The following is a 19,945-nucleotide window of genomic DNA, read 5'->3' as shown; positions in this document are numbered from 1 at the left end:
TCGCCCCCGTACCGGACCGGGACCGGCAACGGGATCGCAACCCTCGGTGTTGCTCCCGCACCTCGCTCAGCCAGTGAGCGGGAACCGGTCTGTATGTGGGATCCGAACCCTCGGGCGGGAGCGCCGCCGCACTTTCCAAGCGGCGCACTATCCAGTGCGCCACCGGGCCGGCCCAGAAATGTGTATTTTTAACATGCTTCCTCAGTGATTCTCATGCAAGCCCTGCGTTGACCTACAGACCTGCACTTGGGAGCCATGCCTCGTGTACACTAGAAAATGTGGTCTTGAGATAAGTATGTCTGCTGTTAGAAAGTTTTGAGACATGGAAATAGGGATTATTGCAGAGTAGTGGGAGTGAATGAGATTACCCATGGGGAAAGCGCAGAGGGAGACAAGGAGAGAGCCGGAGCTCATTCATTTAGAGGGAGGAGGAGGAGCCAGCTGAGAAACTTCACAGGAATGGACAGAGTGACAGTGAAAGAACTAACAGTTTTTGGAGTACAGTAGAACCTATAACAGGAGAGATTCAGTGGGTGTTGCTCGTCAAGTGGTTAGTATTACAGGAAGGAAAGAACTAAGATTTATTGAATGCTACTCTGTGTTGTCAATCTGGTGATGGATGCTGTAATATAATTTATCATTTAATCTTTTTGTAACCCTGTGCAGTCAGTGTTCCACAGTTTTGTTTTTGTTTTCTTTTTTCTTTCCTCCTGTCTATTTTCTTTCTTGCCTCTTAGGAGGTCAGAAAAACTGAGTAATTTGTCCAGTGTTGGTCACCTGGCTGGTGTGTGTCAGAGCCTCGGTGAGAGCCCAGCCTTCCTGACTCTGGGGCTGGTGCCTCTTTCTAGTTACAGGCTTCTCTCCCAAGGAAGCCAAGAAACTCTGTACCTAGTAATTTGCATTTCAATGTGCAGTGGCTGAGAGAATTTTTTAATAGTGGGGGTGAAGTTAAATTCTGGTGAGTTCAGGAATAAGTTGCAGATGAGGATGCTGGGGTCCTACTTGGGATATTAAAATGACCTAAAATGGGGTCTGGGCTAAGTAAGAAGGTGGTGAACCAGGTGGAGTTGTGGTTGGAACCAGGGTGAAGAGCAGGGGTAGCTGGATTGGGAAAGTGATGGTTAGAAGGGTGTGGAGTGGGGAGAGAAGATCTCTTCTTGTGCTGTCCAGGCTGTTAGTCCCTAGCCACATGTGGCCATTGAGATGTACTGTAAGTGTAAAATACACACTGGATTTCAAAGACATTGTACGAAAAATAGAATGTGATCATTAGTAATTTTTTGTTTTAATTGAATGTTGAAGTGAAAATATGTTGGACATATTAGGTTAGTAAAACATATTAAAATTAGTTTTGCCTGTTTATTTTTATTTTTAAGGCGGCTGCTAGAAAATTTTAAATCACAAGTATGGCTCGCATAGTATTTCTGTTGGGCAGTGCTGGTCTAGACTTGGAGATCTGTAACAGTTTAGGATGCTGGTAAGGTACAAGGTATTAATATTGCTTGTACCTGACTCAGTGGAGTGGGAATTATTGAGGCTGGTAAGCCACCTCAGTTTTCCATTGTAACCGAGAATACAGAGGCCCTGCTGAAGCTCAAGTGCTGATCTGTTGGCCCTGTTGGGCTGCTGTGTGTACCGGGCTGCAGTGCCTACACACCTTTCTCCATGGGGCAGGGCTGGAGGTTGGACTCTTGTGGCCAGCTTGACCTTTCTGATCTTTTAAGGTTAATTCTTGCACATCCCCCCAGCCCCCACCTTTAATGAGTGTAAAGATCCCACAAAGATTGTGACTACTTGGCAGAGAAGCGTCTTTCTGAGAGATACCTGGGTTTAGCTCAAACTATGAAGGAACACATCCTTAAAATTCAACCACTGATATCGGTTGTTGGAATCACAAGGAAAAGGGAGGGTAGCCTTATCAGGGAGGGGTTGTTGACCTGGGTGACAGCCCTAAAATGGACTTCAGAGGGTGCTCATAATTCAACCATATATCTCTGGAATACTGATTTTATTATTTTCCCTTGGGCCTTAAAATTAAATTTTATTTTATTTTTATTTATTTATTTATTTATTTTTTAGCAGCTGACCAGTAAGGGAATTAGAGCTCTTGACCTTAGTGTTGTCAACACCATACCTCTAACCAACTGAGCTGACCAGCCAGCCCCTTAAAATTAATTTTAAATGATTTTATTTTCTCATGGTAAAAATAATGCATGCTTTTTAATGAAAATGAGATGAAGATAAATTGTTTCTTACGTTTCAGTATTATAATTTTAATAATTAATGTATACTCAACAAAGTAATATTTATGAAGAAATGTTTGGCAGTTTGAACAGAAAACATTCTTAACAACAGCATTTGAAAAATCTTTTCAGGGGTTGGCCAACTATCACCCAGCCTACCACCTGTTTTTTTACAGTCTATGAACTAAGAATAAGTTTTACGTTTTTAAATGGTTGAGAAAAAAAATCCAAAGAATAGTATTTTGTGACACATGAAAAAATATATGAAATTCAAATTTCATTGTCTTTTAGCATAAACTTTTATGAAAACAAAGCTACATTCGTTTACACATTGTCTATGCAGCTTTTGCAGTGCTTTGGCAGGGGTGAGTAGTTGAACATACCAGATGGACTGTGGCTTAAGTATTCACCACCTGCCCCTCTACTGAAGCACTTTGCTGACCCCTCGTCTGTATCACTAATACAAAAAACCCACAATATTTAATTATGAGAAATTTTAAACATACAGAACGGTTGAAAAAGTAGTGGGTGAACATCTTTATATCCTCCACTCAGATTCAGTTTTTGTTAATTTTCACCATTTGCTTTAGTGACCTCTGTACATGTGCGGTTGTTTTGGTTTCTCTGTGGAATCACTTGAAAGCCAGCTGCAGACATGGTGGCACTTCACCTCCACTGAGTATAGCATTTATCTTATTAGAATAAAGACATTCTTCTATTAACCAAAGTACTCTGCGTCTAATAAAAGTAACAGTCGTCCTTAATATCTTACATCCAGTTCGTTTTCAAATTCCCCTAACTGTCCCTCAAAGTCCTTTTTTTAAAGTCTGTTTATTTTTTTTTTTTGAACCAGGATGTAATCAAAGTTGTGTGTCTTTAGTTTCTTTCAATACAGAATACGCGTTTCCCAATTTTTTTTTTCTTTCTCCATGACATTGACTTTTTTTAAGATCAAGCCAGTGGTCCCATAGAATGTCCTTCATCCCAGATATGTGATTGTTTCTCATGGTGTCATTTAACTTGTTCCTCAGGCCCTGTATTTTTCCTAAAATAGAAGTCTAAAGGCTTACTTAAGTTTAGGTTAAATATTTTTGGCAAGAATAATGCGTGGCTGCTGGTTCTCCATGTCAGATCTCATCACATCAGTCATCCGAGTGTCGGTGTGGATAAGGTGGATCACTTTGTTAAGGCGACCACTTCATTACAAAGTATGTTTTCTGAAAATGAGCAATTTTAAGAGTGATGTTTTGGACAAAGGAATTATTATTATTGTCTAATAACTTATAAGAGGTTAATCATACATCCAAAAGCTAGCCAAATAGTGTATTTCGTAAGCTGGCAAGCACAGCAGGAGGTGTCCCTCGGCGCTTCTTCGTGGTTCGGGTCTGCATGTGGTTGATTCATTCGCTTTGCTTTTTCCTTGCTTTACCACACCTTTTTCCTTCAACTCGACTCTTTATGTTTTGTGCTTAATCATTATAAGCTTAATCATATTTTAGAAAAGCTAAAACCTTTTCCTCTGTTTATCTTCTCACTTACTCATTTTGAAGTAATTAAAGCCTAATCATGATTATTGTTTTGTAATGTTTTTCTTATAACAAAACTGCTCAGAATATTGAGAAATGGGCCCGCCTTTCCGGCTCAGTTTACGGCCCTGCTCTTGTTGCTCACTCAGCCGTCTGTGCAGCATCCGAGCACCGTGCAGCTGCTCTGTGCAGGTCAGGGCACTTAAAGAAGTGGCACAGCCCCATGACTTTGGTGTGTGTCAGACTCACGACATGGGGAGCTTGTAAAGCTTATGTATGTCTGAGTCCCACTCCACACCTGTGGAATCAGGATCAGTGGGTTCAGAAGCATTGGGAGAGAGAGAAGATGATGAGTTGGGCTCAGGAAAGACCTATTCAGGCTTAATAATTGCAAATTACCCAGCCTTGGCTTTCTCTCCGACCTTACAGGGCTAACTGTATAGGGCTGTTGCCTATCCTGTTAAACGCTGAATGTAGTCTTTTTTTTTCCAGGCAGCTGGCCCTTGACCTTGGTGTTATAAAGTAGACTTTCATTCTCTGTTCATATCCTCTAAATACAAGGGGTCTTCAAAAGTTCATGGAAGGATTTGTATTATCTGTTAACTCCACATATTCTATGAACTTTTGAAGTACCCTTGAACATGGACACCAACTGTTGGGGTCATTTGTAGACATCTTTGGTGTCTTAGATGGTAAGCTCACATGCTCCATACTGTTATCAGAAGTTAAACACAGGGACAGGAGTGTCCCTGCCTTCTGCCATTCCCGCTGGCACAGTTGCGTGCATACAGATAGTCTACTCTGAATTGCTCAAGGCAGGCACTGATACCATGTGTTTTAGTGCAGTGTTTCTCCAGTGTATCTGGAGGATTTTGTTTTGCTTTTTCTTTGTTTTTAAATTTCCAATCCATTGAAGATTGATATTTTTGTAAAATATAATAAAAATGAATTACTAGAAAAATGGCTACACATTTGGACGTCACCGCAGTGTGGAATTGCTATACAGGTTTCTAAATGGTTCCTTTCAATTTCTGCATTTAATCTCCTGGCCTGGTAACAGCTTGGCCTTGGGAGCACACTTTGAGTAGTACTGCTGTAGAGCACTGTTTCTGGTTTGGTTTTGTTTGGCACCTGGCCAGTACGGGGATCCGAACCTGTGACCTTGATGTTATAAGGCTGTGCTCTAACCAGCTGAGCTAACTGTTTCTGGTTTTCTATTGTGAACTTCAATGAGTCCTTTAGCCCTGTAGCACATGCAGATGAGTATTGCTGTGTGCATGTTTCTGGGGAGGGCACTATTTTATCAAATCCTCTTTCACAGTATTATTATACTCTGCAGTACACTGTATACTATACACTGTAGGGTACTATTTCATATTGGAAGTGTATTCTTTTGATTCTAGGTACTGATATCATTTACTTGTCTTTTAAAATTTATATTTTTATTGTGGAAAGAATAATAAACAGCATTAAAGGAAACTTAAAGGAAATGAGCATTCATAATGCCATAACTCTTCATTAGTACTACTTTCACTAGGAAAATTCTTGTATGAATCCTGTGTTCATATGTTTTAAATTGTCCTCATACTATACATGTAATTGTCTTTTGCTTTTTAGTTTGACATTATATTAAAAACATTTTTCAAGTTGCTATATGGTATTTGTAACTGAATCATTCTAATGGTTTATTATTTGATCGTGCAGGAAGTCTTTTAATTGTATCTTAGTTGTTACTGGAGTTTTAGAGTCCCATGTTACATGGGCTGTGTGTGGGGTCAGTGGAGTATCAGCTGCTCTACTCGTTAGCTCTGTGGTGACCTTGAGCAAATTAGTTCACTCTCTGAGGCTGGAAAGTGCCTGGCAGAGTGCTCACTCTGCTTGTCTCTTACCTATGATCTTCTTAACTTCTGCTGAACAAGTCTTTCTTTCACTGGTTTGATTTTTCTGTTTCTACTGGTTAGAAATTTCTGATACTCTTTGAGCTTTGCGTGGTTATTTGTTTTTCTCATTTGTAAGAGCTTTTATTCCTGACCCTCCCCACTTCGGTTTTGTAGTAGATTAGCTTGTATCACTGGCCATATCTGGCCAAGTGAGATCCTACTCCATTTTAGAAAACAAGTGAGCTGTGTGCAGTCAGAATTCTTCTGTGTAATTAGACCAGAGCCCTTTCTGTGATTTGTTTGGTAGGTGTGGTTGTGTTTCCTTGTGGAATATTTATTATTGAGTATTCAGTGTTTAGGGTTGAGCCAGTGAAGACAGGCTTAGGGGATGTCTGTGTCAAGAACCTTCTTTTCGGTTCTTCTGTCCCCAGAGCTGCTTCTTTAAGGCTCTTGGAGCAATTTTGGCAGTGCCGTTAATGGAAACCTGGGAAGCACAGTCAGTATAAATGGTTTCTTCCATTGTGACCTCAGTGAACATTCTGTTTCCAAGGCCAGAAAAAGTGCTGAGATGAAAGATTTTATAGCTATGAAAAACTGCCCTGATTTTTGTTTTAGTTTAATCTAGGCATGTATTCTTGCTTTTCTAGACATCATTAAGTGCTTTGAGATATCTGTGTATTTTTGGCGACCCATTGGTCCCAGTTTAGGACTTAGCTAACACTTTTGAGTTATGGGCAAGTTGTGGTTCTGCTGAGACATCTTTTGAGTTCCTGCTTGCTGCTTGAGTGATAATGGACCTCATTCACTCACCATTTCATATCTATAACAGCATTAAATATCACTTTTTACAAGCTTTTGTATAAGTGAAAGGAAGGGCAGGAAAAATTTTTTACAACACAGAATCAAATCATTGTCCTTAACATTGGTGTATTTAATTATGATTATGTGATCTAATGATCTAAGTGTCTTCCCTTTACAAATAGATAGTGAAAACAAACATAATTTGGTTAATCTGCAAAAGTCTTTAAAAAATTCAAGCTCTTGAGTTTGCATTTTAGCTCTAACATTCCCTTGCTTGTAACTGGGGCATCAGTCCCTTTGAGCTTTCTTTTTCTTTCTTTCTTTCTTTCTTTTTTTTTTTTAAAGATGACCGGAAAGGGGATCTTAACCCTTGACTTGGTGTTGTCAGCACCACGCTCTCCCAAGTGAGCCACGGGCCGGCCCTGAGCTTTATTTTTCTGAACAGTAAAATAAGGATGATGATACTTCTTATTTTAGAGAGTTGTTGAATGTTCACCAAGACATTATATGTGAAAGTGCTTAGTATGTTATAAACGATTAGCCAGAGTTTGCTGATTTCCATTTTATTTAAAGTGCACCTGTCTGGAAGAGAGGCCACGAGGAATCTTGACAGTTGTGTAGGGCCACTGGAGCTGCTTCAGAAAATTTGTGGGGGAAGAGTGGGTTGCAGAAGTGGCAGACTTCTGAATACTTAGGTACTAAGTAGTTCAGTACCCAAGAGTACTGGATTTAAAGGTTACATTGCCACTGGGGTTACAGGGAATCCTTTATTGAATGCCAGCAAGTTGTCCTTCCTTCAGTTTTGCTTTCTCATCATGCCGATCCCAAGGAGACTACATTATTAACTGCCCCATTGGTTCTGTCTGTTAAAACTCCCTGTGATGGAAGGATTGCGGTACAGTGAGGGCTGTTAGATTCCATTTCAGTCTTGCTGGGGTAGCTCCACATGGTAGTCCCCATAGTCATTTTGTTTTCTAGTTAGCTGTGAAGTTAAATGCAAAAATTAGGAATTTGCCGTAACATTTTGTGGGAAATACTTTTCCTTGGTTCTTGATTCCCAATTAACAGAAGGAAGCCTTTCTTCTTAATTAACTCATTATTACTCTAATATATAGTGCATTGCATTTTATCTGTATGTCTGAAGCTTGAAACTTCCCACCTAAAAATGTCGAACTGCGTAGACCTAAGCACCTTATGGTGGGAACTGCTCATTTGCTTAGTTAGTAGAAGCTGAGCGTTTTCCAGATAAGAAGTTGGCCTTTCTGACAGCTGAAGATCCCTCATCTAGGAGTCATGGACTGAAACCCAAGACCTGGCTCCTAGGCTCGGCTTCCAGGCTTGGCTCTTCTGCTGTGCGCCATGTACTGAGCACTTTAAGCATTTCAGAATATGAAATATATAGAAAAGGGTACTTTGCTTGCCTCATGTGTTTACCTTTTTCATTGTGTTTATTTTTAGGAATGCTTCTTACTGCCAATGAAACCCCCAAGATGGGCATCTATTACATTCCAGTAAGTAATACAAATGGAAGTTACACTAAAGATAGGACAAGCAGAGATACTTTATTTTTAAACTAGATGTACTGAGGGACTTTGAGCTATGTGAATTCCACACACGGACTCACTTCTGGAGTGAGTTTGCTTCCTGGAGCCAGTAAAGTGATGCATAAACATTCTCATATGGGAAAGTACTTATGATTCTTTTTTTTTTTCCTTGGTGGCTGGCTGGCAAGGGGTTCCGAACCCTTGACCTTGGTATTACAAGGCTGCACTCTAACCAACTGAGCTAACTGGCCAGGCTATGGGAAAGTATTTAATTTCATGTTAAAATAGACATTAGAGACTGAGCAGTTAGCTCAGTTGGTTAGAGCATGATGCTGATAACACCAAGGCTCAGGGTTCGATTGCTGTAGTAGCCAGCCTCCAAAAAATAAATAAATAAAATAGACATTATAAGTTAGTATTTATTCTTCAAATTTACATTTCTTTTTTGTTTCCAAGTATTTTAGAATCTTAAACTTTCAGCCATTAGTGATCAGGAGGTCTAATTCTAAAATAAAAGTCTAATACTCTTCTAATCTCACTGTAGTTTGTTTCTTTTTTTTTTCTCCTTTTGTTTATTTATTAACATTACGTTGTTTTTTTTTTTTTTAAAGATGACCGGTAAGGGGATCTTAACCCTTGACTTGGTGTTGTCAGCACCAGGCTCACCCAGTGAGCTAACCGGCCATCCCTATATGGGATCCGAACCCGTGGCCTTGGTGTTACCAGCACCGCACTCTCCCGAGTGAGCCACGGGCCGGCCCTAATATTACTTTTTTACATTGTATGTTGTTGCTGTGGAGCAGTTGGAGAGGGGAAGGGAGAAGGAAATAGGGTGGGGGAAGGAGGAAGGGTGGGATTCAGGCCTGTGGCACCCCCCTCATTCCTGCAGGGGAGACCAGAGGGCTTCCAGTGGGTGTCTTGGTCATTGCTGGGCTGGTTACATGTGTCAGAGGGTGTGGCCAAGGCCTAAGGTCCCCCACTGCCCCAGCTTGGGAGAGCCTGGTGTGCTTCCGGTGGTGGTTCGGTGGCCATTGCTGGGCTGGTTGTGGGTGTCGGCGGGGGGGTGGGGGAGGGCATGGCCAAGGCCTGAGGTGCCCCACTGCCCTGGCTCAGGAGAGCCTGGGGCACTTCCTGCCATGGCTCCGTGATTTTCGCATGGCTGAGGCCCCCAGCCCTCCTGCTCCCTGGCTTGGTATCCCAGGGGATTTCCAGTGCTTCTAGGTTTTATAGGTGTTCTTTGGTGATGTGAGACCTTTACTAGTTAATATCAAACTTTGTTTCTTGTCTGTGGGTTTTTTGTTTTTTTTTTTCTTCCAGTTCTGTGTTGGATTATTTGCTGTTCCTGCCACTTAAACTCTGCTCTGGAGCTAATTTGTTGTCCTTTGGTTACTTCTAAAATGGGGAAACTTCCTGTGGGGACCAGTACTTGAGCTCTGTGGTTGATCTAAATTGCCACTTTGCTGCTGGTTCCCTAGGGAAGGCTTTTTGTGCAGCTCAGGTTTTAATGGTTGACTTTATAGGTACTTCCTGTTGGCTAATATACCCTCCACCAGAAAAGTAAAATAGTGTTAAAGACCGAGATACACAAAATGGCACCTGAGAAAGTTTCCTGGAAAACCCCCACCCAGAAAAATCCCCTAGCTACCACATTACCTTCCCGCGTGTGCGATTTTGCCCATCTGTGAGAAAGTCCCAGCTCAGCTTAAACCCCACTCTCTTCCCTCCCCTTCCTTCTTAGCCAATAGGAACAGTCCAGCTCAGCCTAACTGGATATAAAAGGCCCAGCCCGACTCTCCCTGCGGCTGCTCCCACTTTGGAGAGGGCAGCCCGCTTATTCACTTTGCCTGCCTAATACACTTTGGTTGAGTCCCTGTCTCCTGGTGTGTCTTATTTTGCGCTCAGGCCGGGGTTTTTCCTTTCACTTCCAGCTCTCATGAGATCCAGTACACCTGGGTTTTGTAGAAACTGGTCTGGGCCTGAGTCTTTTCAGCAAACTGCACCCCCTGCAGGTCTGTACTCCTGACCAGTCTCCACTGAGTGGTCCTATGCTGAGTAGGGGGCAGATCAGCTGTACTTGCTGTGCCCTAGTGTTCTCCCAGTGGGCCTGTCTCCCCCACTGTCCACACTGCAGACACTTCCATGAGGCGGGCTATGTGCCAGTCCCTTGCGATGACTCACTGGCCTCTGAGGGGCTCCTTTTTTTCAGTTGTTGTGGCTCCTTGCTCCTATGTGGGTCCCCAGGAACCCTGTTAGTAGTCTTGCTCGCCTGGGGGCCACCAAAGTCCTTTTCTTCCCTGAGGCCTCCAAACAACTTCATCTGCAAGGCACAGCTGTGGCTTTTGCCAGCTCCTGCTCTGTGTGCTCAGCAGCTCTGGTCTTGAAGCGACTGGGGCTCAAAACGATCGGACCACTTCTTTCTCTCAACGTTGCTTCTCCCGCCTTCGTGCGCTCCATAGGTCTCTCGTCCTCTTCCCGTGAGCTCTAGTGGCCTCAGCTTGGCCGTCATCCCTTTTTCATAGTTGTAAATTGGTTGGTATGTATGAGAGAGTGACGCTGGCAACCATCTATTCTAATCTTGACCAGAACTCCGTGGTTTGTTTCTTTTAAAAATAACTTACATATAAAAGAAACAATCTTAGATTGACATGGTCAGTAAGGACATGTAGTTTGTAACCTAACCTTTTTTTCTTCCTTAAAGAATTCTTCTCTTACATATGCCAGAAGCTTCCCCACCTTTCTCTTTTAGTTAACAGTAGGAAAGAAACATATTGAAATACCTTGGATTGAGTGTCGCCCTAAAACTTGACTCCCACTGTGACAGTGTTAAGAGGGTGGGAAATCCTATTTTGACAATTGAAAGGTGGGGCCTTGAAGAGGTGATTAGATTCTGAGGGCCATGCCAGGTGAATGGATTAAAAATGGTGGTCTTGATCATGGTTCCGAGGGATATAAAAGGAGAGTGTATGAGGAGCTGTCTCTCTCTGCTTCACCATTTTCTGCTGTGTGAGACCCCTGGGTCAGTGTCACCACCACCAGGGCCCTCACCATATGTGTTCCCTGCAGTGTGGACTTCCCAGGCTCCAAAACTGTAAGCAGTAAATTTTGTTGTCTTTATAAATCACCCAGTTCCAGGTATTTTGTTACAAGTAACAGAAATGGACTGATAGAGGAAATATGATATTCTAAGCAGAAAAAGTAGTATAAGTTGTCACTAGATTCCTTTAGAGTCAGCAAACATCTCCCTTATCTGAGATTTGGGGAGAAGAGAGTCTGGTGAGGGGTGTTGAAGATCAGAACTGGAGAGAGGTGTACTCTCCAGAACTGCTGCCAGCCTCCAGTTATGAAAACTCCTGTTTGTGATGGCTGTTTTTTTTGTTTTGTTTTGTTTTGTTTTTGGTGACTTGCTGGTACAGGGACCCAAACCCTTATAAGTCTTCTATTTTACTTATTTGTTTTGGTGGCTGGCTGGTAAGGGGATCCAAACCCTTGACCTTGGTGTTGCCAGCACACGCTCTCCCAAGTGAGCTAACCGACCAGCTCTGTGATGGTTCTTTTGAACTAGCTCAACTATGTGTGTATTTCCAAAAAGGTGTACTGCTTGATGTTGACTTTCTGTGGATTCACAAAACTGATATGTTGTTGAAAGCACTTTGAGATATTTGGTTGGTAGTGAAATGAAAGCCATCTGAGCCGGAAGTGCTTTAGTTTTCCTAAGCTGTCATTTTTTCCTTTTCCCCTAAACATTCACAGTCACTGCCTCCATATTCCTATCAGTTTATCCATCTTTCCTTGTATTCATTTGTTTAATAAATATTTACTAATTGCATCAACTGTGTGTCAGGAACTATGCTGTATGCTGGCAGAATAACAGTGTGTAGAGTACTGCCCCTTTCCTCAAGGAGTGAGTGTTGGAAATAGAACAAGAAAGCAGGAAATTTCAATTCATTGTGATGAATGCTGTAATAGAAGTTCTAAGGAAGGGCACTTTGAGAGGACCATAGATGGAGAGACTCTTCCCCCAGTGTAGGCTGGGGAGCTGGTGGGATATGCGGCAGGTACTCGGAGAAAACTTCCAGGGAGAGGCCTGAGGATGGTTACGTAGACTGGATGAGGGGGTGGGTGGAGTGGGGTGCAGAGTGAGAGAAGGGTCTTGACAGTAGAGGGAAGGGTATGTGCAAAGCTTATGGAGAAAGTAACCCACATGGCTGAGCATTAGAGAGAGGGCTGGGGAGCCGGGTTAGGAAGGGTCTTGTGAGCCAGGTGTGGGAATGTCAGACTGGGAGTCCTGGCACAGTGTCAAGCAGGGGAGTTAGATGATCAGATTTACATTTTGGAAAGATTACTTTGGCTGCCACAAGTACAATGGCTTACATAGGATCTAACCTGAACGTAACAAGGGACAGGCTGTGGCAGTCTACAGGAGAGGTAATAGTACTTGTGCTACCTGTGCCCCACCTCCCTTTTAGTAGTTGTGGCTCTTTTGGTTCTGGAGTAATTTGAGAGATGTCTAATCTGGCAGGGAGTAATTTCAGAGGGTTTATTATTCTTGAATTGCCCAATGGTGTTTCTCAAAGGTATTCATTGATTCATTGAAACTTCTCCCAATTTCTGCCTTTTGGGGAACATTGTCAAGAAAGGCAGAATAAATCAACTTGCCCCTAACCTTTACATCATGGGAGAGGCCTCTTCTGAGGAGTGCCTTCTGCATTTTGATCTTCAACAACTACCTGTTGATACCTTGGGTCTTTAGATCCCTTCTCCATGTCAGAAGTGGATGGAATCAATGAGCAGGAAGGTGAAAAGCACCCTGTTAAGATAGAGTGTGGAGGTCTGCAGCAGGAGGTCTGCTTAAGAGATGAGGACATGCAGACTGGAGAGCTTCGTGTGTGGCAGTGCGGATGGGCCGTTCTGAAGACTATGGCTGTGAGGCCACCTTCCTGGCTTGGATGAAGATGGTGGGAGTGGAAATAGAATTGGAAGGATTGTTAAGGTTGTGATAGACTTCGGAATCGATTGGATGTGGGGAGTAAAGAAGAGAAAAGAACAAAGGATGATATCCTGGTTTCTGCTTGGGCAAATGTGTGGATGACAGTGTCATTGCCTGAGTTCAGGAGGAGGTGGGGGAATATTAAAAATTACTTTCTCTTCGGTATTTTCTGCATTTTATTAAATGAAACAGTGTATTCATATTCCTGTTTATTGTGTTTACAAAGTATGGGAAGATAAAAACCATCCATCATCCCTCGATAATATTATAACTAATGTTAATATTCAAAATGTTAGGTGTGTAAAGTCATTTTATATACAAATTTGTATCCTGATTTCTTCAGTTGACCTTAGAAATATTAATTCCAAGGTATTAAAATTACCTGAAATGTTTTTAGTTATCTCCATTGTATTTTATTTCTTGACTTACGACATTTATATTATCTTAGAACTGTAGGAGACCCATTATTCACTTCTGATTCTCTGGGTTTATTTCTTAGGGTGGACGTTTTTGTTCCAAATAAGGAGACTTTAAGTAGCGTAAGGGAAAGAGGTCAGATGATGGCCATGTGTGGTAAGGAACTGCTTTCTTGACAAATATTATCTTATCTTATAAGACCTCCGTTGTTTCAACTTTGTAAACGAGATTTAACAAAAGGCTCTGAAAAAAAATGCCCAGAGCCCTCTCCCAGATGACTGTGCAGAAGTTACTAAGCTAAGCGTTGTGCTGAAACTTGTATTTAAGTGTTTCTTCCTGGCCTGCCTTTCTGCCCTGCTGCCCTGGCACTGAGTGATGTTTTATAGCGACCCCTGTCTCCACCTGGAGCCTGCTCTTTGTAATGCTCCTTCAAAGCAAAGAGAGAGCCCAGGGGTCTGAAAGCCTGACATTTTTCATAAGATTTTATCAAACTTACCTAGCTGACATTTGGCACAAAGTTTCAGTTACAGCCTATAGAACCAGAGAAGTGTGTGTTTAACATATGATTCATGCCAGGTTCATGAGGTCTGGCCTGTGATTTGTATTAACATCTTGTAAATCAGATATGAAAACTCTTTTTGCCCCCCTTTGGGGCTGTGCTAAAAATGAAGACAGCTTAACATTCTTATAGCTTGTTAACTTTGGCCTTTCTGTCTGATACCATCTTTCTTGAATACTTGAAATCTGTATAGGCTGATGCAGTCCCTGATTCATGCAACCCTCTGCCACTCACATATCTCCATAGCTAGCTAGTCCTTTGTAACCAAATGGGTTTTCTGCAGCCCTTGTTCCATTTTCTCGGTACTCTCCTCTTGTTCTCCTTTCAGAGACCAGGTTCTGTGGTTTTGTTTGTTTGCTTGCTTCAGGGTCTAACTCATCTGCACCTCCAGAGACTAATGCCAAGAATAGTTTTTCAAGTTTGGTTTTCCTCTGAAACATAATTTTTTTTTTTTTTTTTGGTGGCTGGCTGGCCAGTCCTACGATCCAAACCCGTAACTTTGGTGTTACCAGCACCATTCTCTCCCGGTTGAGCTAACCAGCCAGCCCCCTGAAACGTCATTTAAATTTAGGTTATTTCTAGTAATTATCACTTTTGGCATCTATGTAGACTCCAGAGGGAATCCGAGGAAACCCAGCCAGTGTGAATAATATTGTTTCTGTTGAAAATGTTACTGAGTTCCAAGCCCTCAGTGTATGAACAAGTTCCTGCAATCACTCATGTTTGCATGCTTGGGAATATGGATGAATAAACTGGAGGAAAAGTGTAAGAGGAAAATATATTATTTGTTTAGGAAACTATTTAGAAGGGTAAAAGTGATTCAGTTAATTAAAGGTGTATGTTTGTTTTTTTTTTTTAACATGTACATTTAAACTGCTGTAAAGATTATATGCAGTGTCACTTAACCCAGTTTATAGTTCTGGCAGTTAGGTAATTTATTTTAAAATTTTTTAGGAAAAAACTCCTATATTATTTATATTAAAATGTTTTGCTTATTTACAATAAATCAACAAAACACACCGATTAAATATTTTAACATTTATTCTTTAAATTTGTAAAATACTTTTGGAGACTTTGGGGCAGAGTTAGGTAATTTATTTTAAAATTTTTTAGGAAAAAACTCCTATATTATTTATATTAAAATGTTTTGCTTATTTACAATAAATCAACAAAACACACCGATTAAATATTTTAACATTTATTCTTTAAATTTGTAAAATACTTTTGGAGACTTTGGGGCAGAGTTAGGTAATTTATTTTAAAATTTTTTAGGAAAAAACTCCTATATTATTTATATTAAAATGTTTTGCTTATTTACAATAAATCAACAAAACACACCGATTAAATATTTTAACATTTATTCTTTAAATTTGTAAAATACTTTTGGAGACTTTGGGGCAGAGTTAAATTGAAGGATTATGAGTAATCGGCACTAGTGCTTCTGTTTCTATGAGGAAATAGCACTTGAACTTATCTAGCATAATTCATAAAAACCACAAAACTCTGTCTTTACAAATATGGAGGACCAGGTGTTAAGAAGTATAAAACCTCAGGAATACTTGCTTCACTTAATTATAAAACACACACACACATACATCTTCACCGAGGCATGCAAAGCCAAAGGTGATTTATGAAACCTGTAGTAGCCAAATTTTGTGGAATGTAATGAAAGGTTCAGTTTCGTGAATGTCTTTAAGTCTCTCAACTGCAGTGGGTTGTTATACTCACCCTGAAAGGCCTGAGGCAGAGCTGAGGTCTTCTGATACTATTGTGGGCTTCATTTGCTTCTGTCTCCTTAGGACTTTAGTCACTCGTTTAGAACAAACATCTGTGCGGTAAGTCTTCAGGGATGGTCAGGGAGGTGATCTTGAAATAACTTGGTCTTAGCCTTTAGAAGTCAGTTTCAGAGAAGAGGCATGGAAAATAGTGTATTAAATATGTGGATATTTGCAGTCTGGCAGATTTTGTGTTGTTGCTTAATAAAGAAATAAAAATAGGTATTGTCTTTTTATCAGTACTTTTTTCTCTAAGGGCTTTTATGACAAAAACAAAGATTTTTTTTTTTTTTAAAGAAATTTAGGTGTAAGCAATTTTTTTTTTTTTTTTTTTTTTTTTTTTTAAAAAGATGACCGGTAAGGGGATCTTAACCCTTGACTTGGTGTTGTCAGCACCACGCTCAGCCAGTGAGCAAACCGGCCATCCCCATATGGGATCCGAACCCGGGGCCTTGGTGTTATCAGCACCGCACTCTACCGAGTGAGCCACGGGCCGGCCCCTAGGTGTAAGCAATTTTAACTGCTCTGTGGTGAACTGGATTTGTTAGTCTAGTTTTAAACTCAACCACTATGGCAGATTGCCTATGATAGAGGTATTTTTGGATACTTTTTCATCATCCCTATGTGGCCTCTTTTATATTTGGCATCTTTTTTCAAGTCCAGTATTTCAAATATTACTGCTCTGGTATGTTCTGGCTTAATTTTCCAGAAGGCTTAGGAATACAGCCTTACTCCTTACACTTACCTCTTAAGAAGATATCATGTTTTATCAGCTATCCAAATTATTTGTTTTTTTGGTTTAACATTGGATTTGACAATATCTTGAAAATAAGTGCCTAAAATTCTTAGGTAGATGAGTTCTTTGCTCTTTTGCTTATTAATATTTTTATTTTGCCTTTTCCTATATTATAAAAGTCAATGTAGATACCAACTAATGCTTTTATTTATTGAGCAAGGGTATTTTGAGCACTGTTGCTAGGCTGTAGGAATATATTGGTGAATAAGTTAGCTTTAATTTACATGTTATGACCAAATCAAAGAAGGTATTTAAAAAGGCACAAATTTACATGGAATAAAATTATGTTGAATTGAGAATGTGCAAAATAGACACAAGATGGGCTTTCCCAAAGGTGTGGAGGGTGAACTGTCCACCAGACAGAATTCATTCACATGCCACAGGCAATTGTTTTGCATTGCTTACAGTTACCTACTATTTGCAGAGTGATAAAGTAGATCCTATGGAATCAGAATCAGACCATCTTGAAGGGTTAGCTCTAGAACAGGGATTTGGCAAACTTACTACCAGCTGCCTATTTGTGTAAATAAAGTTTTATTGGAACACAGTGCACCCATTCATTTATGTATTGTCTGTGTCAGCTTTCTGACTTAATGACAAAGTTGAGTAGCTGTGACACAGACCATATGGCCTGCAAGCCCTAAATTACTTTCCGTACCTTTTTTTTTTTATTATTATTTTTTTTTATTTTTTATTTTTTTGGATGCAAATTGAATTTTTTTTTTTAAATTTTTTATTTTTATTTTTATTTTTTTATTTTATTTTATTTTTTTTTATTTTTTTTTATTTTGTCAATATACACTGTATATGATTATTATGGCCCGTCACCGACACCTCCCTCCCTCCTCCCTCTCTCCCCTCCCCCGCAAGAATGTCCTTTCCATTTGCTTGTTGTAACAACTTCATAAAAGTATAGTTGTTTTTGTCGGATGTGTATTTTGCAAATATTTTCTCCCACTCTGTTGGTTGTCTTTTAGCTCTGTTAATTGTTTCTTTTGCTGTGCAGAAGCTTTTTAGTTTGTTATAGTCCCATTTGTTTATTTTTCCTTTGGTTGCCCGTGCTTTTGGGGACATATTCATGAAGTCTGTGCCCAGCCCTATTTGCTGAAGGGTTTCTCCTATGTTTTCTTTAATAAGTTTTATTGTTTCGGGGTGTATATTTAAATCCTTGATCCATTTTGAGTTGATTTTAGTATATGGTGAGAGGTATGGGTCTAGTTTCAATCTCCTGCATATGGATATCCAGTTATCCCAGCACCCTTTGCTGAAGAGGGAGTCCTGACCCCAGTGAATAGGCTTGGTGCCTTTGTCGAAGATCAAATGGCAGTAAGTGCGTGGGTTGATTTCTGGGTGTTCTGTTCTATTCCATTGATCAGTGTCTCTGTTTTTGTACCAGTACCATGCTGTTTTGGTTATTGTGGCTTTGTAGTATAGTTTAAAGTCAGGTAGAGTAATACCTCCAGCTTTATTTTTTTTTGCTCAGCGTTGCTTTGGCTATTCTTGGTCTTTTGTTATTCCAGATAAATGACTGTATAGTTCTTTCCATTTCTGAGAGAAATGTCATTGGAATTTTGATGGGGATTGCATTGAATTTGTATATTACTTTGGGTAGTATAGTCATTTTCACTATATTGATTCTTCCAATCCAGGAGCATGGGATGTCTTTCCATCTTTTTGTATCCTCTCTAATTTCTCTCAGGAGTGGTTTGTAGTTCTCGTTATAGAGATTTTTCACGTCCTTAGTTAGTTCAATTCCTAGGTATTTTATTTTTTTGGCGACTATTGTGAATGGGCAGGCTTTCTTGATTTCTCTTTCTGCTTGTTCACTATTGGTGAATAGAAATGCTACTGATTTTTGTGTGTTGATTTTGTATCCTGCTACTGTGCTGAACTCTTTTATCACCTCTAAGAGTTTTTTAATAGATGATTTGGGCTGTTCGATATATAAGATCCACAGACCATATGGCCTGCAAGCCCTAAATTACTTTCCGTACCTTTTTTTTTTTTTAAATCTACTTCTTTATGTGTATCTTTCCTCATCATAATATGAAACACGGACATAGGGACATTGTTTTGTCTTTTTCCCTGTTATATCTCCAACACCATGCAGTGCCTATCACATTGTAGCCACTTACTTAATGTGTTGAAAAATTAATGAACAAATATGTGTGAGAGTAATCTGATTACTGTAATTTGGAGAATCTTAGAATTTTTTTTGGAGGTTGGACAGTACAGGGATCAAACCCTGGACCTTGGTATTATCCTCACTGTGCTCTAACCAAGGGAGCCAGTCAGCCAGCGGGTTGTATATTTTGAAAATGGATAGTTTGTAATACTTTTTAACCGTCCTTATACCAGACTGGAATTTTGTGTTTTCCTTTTCCTGCTACCACTATTGAAATACACAAGTGGAAAACATGGTTCATTAAGTGCCAGAATGTAATTTTTATATAGGAGGGTCAGCATCAGTTCTTTTGTTCTGACAGTGCATTCTAATCAGCCAGATCAGAGAATCTTGGTGTGATATAGTAGGTGTGTTTGGGAGTGCTGACAAATTTCTAAAAGTAATTCCATATCCAAAAGATTTGATAGTGATTCTGTTAAGAGAGAATACATTAATTAAACTCTTCCCTAGAAAAACACAAAAGGTTCTGGTCAGTTAGCTCAGCTGGTTAGAAGCAACCTTGCAACACTAAGGTCACGCTGGCCAGCTGCCAAAAAAAGAGAGAGATTTGGGCTAGCTGGTTAGCTCAGTTGGTTAGAGAGCAGCCTTATAACACCAAGGTCATGGGTTCGGATCCCCATACTGGCCAGCTACCAAAAAGAAAAAAGAAAGAAAGAAAAAGAAAAGTACAAAAGGAGAATATGAAAGCAAGGGCATTTGGCTTCTGGTGTAGCTATTTTGGAATTTGTGCAAAGTAGGCTTTGCATCCTAGAGTATGATGGACTTACCTGTTTTCAAGATTGGAAATGGTGTTTTTTGTTTTTCTTCCTGTGTGTGCCTGTGCTTTTAACTGGACTTGCTGGAAGTGCTGTGCATGCTCCTCCCTGAGATTTGGGTTTGAATCTGGGCCATGATTGGTCCAGTTGATCCATTTCAATGAAAGCCAACACTGGAGGCTCATTTATGTTTACTAATTTGATATTCTGGAGAATTCCCCAGATGAGAGATTTCTTTGGCTCTAGACTAGTGTATGTTGAAATGGTCCTGAATTTAGTGTCCGTATAGAATCCTAAAAATGATAGATCACATTTTCATCTAAAATGCTTACTTAAGTAAAGAGCTGTTAGACATAGTGAAAGAAGCGATTTTGTTAGAAATTGCTATTTTGTAGTACCAGTAGCAACATACTTTCTTGGTTTGGGGGGGGGGGTAGGGCCAGATGCAAAGAAAACAATCCCCTGGGGAATTTGCCA

The 19,945-nt window shown here is 40.3% G+C and overlaps 1 protein-coding gene across 3 annotated transcripts in view; it reads left to right on the top strand.

Annotated features, from left to right (window-relative positions):
- NOL10 (nucleolar protein 10) overlaps positions 1–19,945 on the top strand; it is a 137,600-nt gene that overhangs the window by 39,745 nt on the left and 77,910 nt on the right. For all 3 annotated transcript variants that reach the window (XM_008584326.1, XM_008584328.1, XM_008584327.1), the window contains one exon: positions 7,909–7,961. In XM_008584326.1, the coding sequence (XP_008582548.1) occupies positions 7,909–7,961 (53 nt within the window). The remainder of the gene's footprint in view (positions 1–7,908; positions 7,962–19,945) is intronic.

This window comes from Galeopterus variegatus, unplaced genomic scaffold, assembly GCF_000696425.1.
Source record: "Galeopterus variegatus unplaced genomic scaffold, G_variegatus-3.0.2 Scaffold3225, whole genome shotgun sequence".
NCBI classification, from domain to species: domain Eukaryota; kingdom Metazoa; phylum Chordata; class Mammalia; order Dermoptera; family Cynocephalidae; genus Galeopterus; species Galeopterus variegatus.
Note: the sequence above shows the minus strand (reverse complement) of the source record. Positions and strands in the feature narration are given on the sequence as shown.